The 3,256-nt window shown below is 46.8% G+C and overlaps 1 protein-coding gene across 1 annotated transcript; it reads right to left on the reverse strand.

Moving 5' to 3' along the window:
* Window positions 1-329: 329 nt before the first annotated feature.
* LOC125173561 (olfactory receptor 2A12-like) lies at window positions 330-1,277 on the reverse strand. The gene has a single exon (XM_047872838.1). It carries the CDS (start codon window positions 1,275-1,277, stop codon window positions 330-332), a length of 948 nt encoding a protein of 315 aa, XP_047728794.1.
* Between the last annotated feature and the right edge of the window lie 1,979 nt (window positions 1,278-3,256).

The raw sequence follows: 3,256 nt of genomic DNA on the forward strand, positions 1-3,256 counted from the left end.
ACAGATGTGTGTAAAATAGTCCTAGCTTGGAATTTATAGCTCCTAGTGCAAAAAACAATGTTAATTATTACTTGTAAGTGCATGTCAGACAGTAATGCAAGACTGTGCTTCCGTATAATCTGTCTACTCTTTACATGATTTTTATCCCAAATCCTCTACACTGTAGAAAAGCATGTGTGCATGTTAAACATTTGACTGTGATCTGATTGAACTGACAGAAACTTCCAGAGGGTGAAGAGAGTATCCAGGAAAAGCAATAAAGCGATGGCCTTGAACCATGACATAGTCATTGTTGTCCATGACTCTGGGCAACTCTGAAACATCCTGGGTCACTGAGATGCCCTTCTGTTACCAAATACATTCAGAAAGGCCCCCTTTACATCTTTGTTCCGGAGGCTGTAGATGATGGGGTTGAGGAAGGCAGAGACAACATTGTAGAACAGAGCTAGCTTCTTGTCCCGCTTTGGGTCATACCAGGAGCCAGGCCTCATGTACATTATCATGGCTGGCCCATAGAACATAATGACCACAGTAATGTGGGAGGCACATGTGGAGAAAGACTTGAGCCTCCCGTGGGATGAGTGGATTCTTAAGATGGAGGCAAAGATGCAGACATAAGAGACCAGGATGAGGGAGAATGGGACCAAGAGCAGGGTAAAACCCAAGATGAAGTCCAAATGGTCATTGAAGGATGTGTCTGCACAGGCCAACTTTAGGACGGCAGGGACCTCACAGAAGAAGTGGTTTATCTTGTGGGGGCCACAATAAGGCAGACGCATGGTGAAGACAGTGTAGATCAGGGCCCCAGCTATGCTAATGGCCCAACAGCCTGTGACCATCTTGATACAAATGGAGCGGCCCATGAGCAAGGGATAGTGAAGGGGGAAGCAAATGGCCACATACCTGTCATAGGCCATAATGGCATAGAGCACACACTCAGCAATGCCCAGGACCAAGAAGATGAACATTTGGGCTACACAAGCTCCCCAGGAGATGGTTTTCTTTGGACACACCATATTAATCAACATCTGGGGCATGGTGGTAGTGACATAGCTCATGTCCACCAAGGAGAGGATGCTGAGAAAGAAGTACATGGGTGTGTGGAGGTGTGAGTCCATGTAGATCAGGGTGATGATGAGTCCATTGCCCAGAAGAATGATGAGGTAGAGGAGAAGGAAGAAGGAGAACAGGGCTATTCTGACCTGTGACTCACTGGAGAAGCCAAGGAGGATGAACTCAGATACAAAGCTGTGGTTCTCCTTGCCGAGGCTCTGCATAGTGATCTGTCTATTAAGGAGACAAGGACTTCCCTGTTCTGTCCTTGGCCTTGGGGAAAGGAGGACAGAGTTGACAGAAGCTGAGTCATACACACATGGCACCTTGCACAGTAGCTTACATGGATTTCATCAAACCTTTGTTGAGTTGGATACGAAGGGAAAGAAAGATGGGCAGCTCTGTCACTGGCAAGTAAGTCAGGAGATCTGGATTCATACCTGTAATATTATATAGGATGCCCGACTGCCCACCGGTCCTTCTCTGGAAACTATCCTCACCCATAGAAGGCAAGGCATTAGGTAGCCATGTTTGTAGCAGGGGACCTAGCCAACCCCTGGCCACTGCTGAATTCTATCAAGGGTGTACACCTGCCCCAGTCTGGAGGGCAATTCTCTGAGAATTCAAAATGACAACACTAGAAATCTATGTCAGTGAGCTGTGGGTGCCTGAGGTACTAACAACCAGAGTCGGTGTGGTGGTAGCCAAAGTTACAGGGGAGTCGATACTATAGAGAAAAAAAAGTGGACATCTTGCAGAAATGATAAAGAGTAGACATGCTGGGCAGCAGAGAAGAGACCTCACAGAGAAGAGACCCCAGTCACTGAGAGCATGACTCTGGCTCCTGACTTGCTACCTCCAGTTCCCCCTTTGTTTCCTGTGCTTGGATACCTGTGGGATTTTCTGTTGAATCCTTACAATTACTACCCCATGACCACATTTTAAATTCAGCTCTTCTTGAATGTCCCAGGGTTGTCACTTACCCAGCTGTGTGACCTTGGGCAAGTACCTTCACTTCCATTGGCCTCAGTCATCCCACCTGTTAGAGATGAAACATCTGTGGTACAGAGTAATGGCAAGGAGCATATAAGATTCTGTATGTCAAGACATTTGGCAAAATATAAAACACTAGACAAGTAAAGGGGTTAGTATAAGTGGAGTGAGTCTGGAAATCAGAAGAACAAAGGGCTGGTCCTAACTCTGTCCTGGATTTGCTATGTTCATAGCCCCATTTATTTTTATTTTTATTTAGAGAGAGAGAAATGGGGGAGCAGAGAGAGAATGAGAGAGAATCTTAAGCAGGCTCCATACTCTGTGTGGAGCCTGAGGTAAGGCTCAATCCCACAACCCTGAGATCATGACCTGAGCCAAAATCAAGAGTCAGACCTCAACCAACTGAGTAACCCAGGTGCCTCAACAGCCCCCTTTTTAAGTGAGGCTGTTGGACTCGCCCACTCCAAAGGAAACTTTCAGCTCTGCTATTCTTTGATACAGAAATACCAGCCTGGAGCCCTGTGATCACATCAGTGCCATGAACACCACGGGGAAGGTTGAGCTGGGAAGTCAGCTGAACAGGATTGTGATTGCAAGAGATTCCTTCTGGGAGTTGGAGACATGAGGCCAGAGCAGAGTACACAGAGCATAGATAGACTTCGTGTCCACAAATCTGAGTCTTGTAGCCTCTTTACCTGCTCCTAAGTCACTTAGACTCCAGAGTCCCATATTCTTCATCTGTAATACCTCCTCCATAGTGGAGGTTGTGTGAAATATACCTGGTCTATTGACAGTGCTCCACAAAAGGGAGGGATTTAGATAATGGGCAACTGAGTGGAAGGAGCAGAGAGGAGCTATCCTGGCATTTTCAAGTATCTGAGGCTTCAGAGGACAGGGCTGGAAACACAATTGTGAGGACTGATTGCTACAGGGTGCTGGTGGGAATCTGGAAGGTGGGAATGTTGTTTGAGGCTGTTTGGGCAAAAGAAGATGGTATGATGGTATGTGCAGAGCTTTAGGGAATACCAGGAATTGGATGAAGAAGAAAGAGGGCTCCTATCAGGAGTGGTTGTGAAGGAGAGAGAAGGGAAGCTCAGAGTCTTAGACATTGAGGGGAAACTTCCAAGACATAAGAACTGGTCAGCAGTGCCAGGCCAACCCCAAAGCCGGATGATGAGGGCTGCAAAAGAGGAGGAGATCACATACTTCT

This window comes from Prionailurus viverrinus, chromosome C1, assembly GCF_022837055.1.
Source record: "Prionailurus viverrinus isolate Anna chromosome C1, UM_Priviv_1.0, whole genome shotgun sequence".
In the NCBI taxonomy this organism is placed as follows: Eukaryota; Metazoa; Chordata; class Mammalia; order Carnivora; family Felidae; genus Prionailurus; species Prionailurus viverrinus.

Bases quoted from the DNA above. Each gene is read 5' to 3' on its own strand.
- LOC125173561 (XM_047872838.1), bottom strand. From the start codon at position 1,277: ATGCAGAGCCTCGGCAAGGAGAACCACAGCTTTGTATCTGAGTTCATC.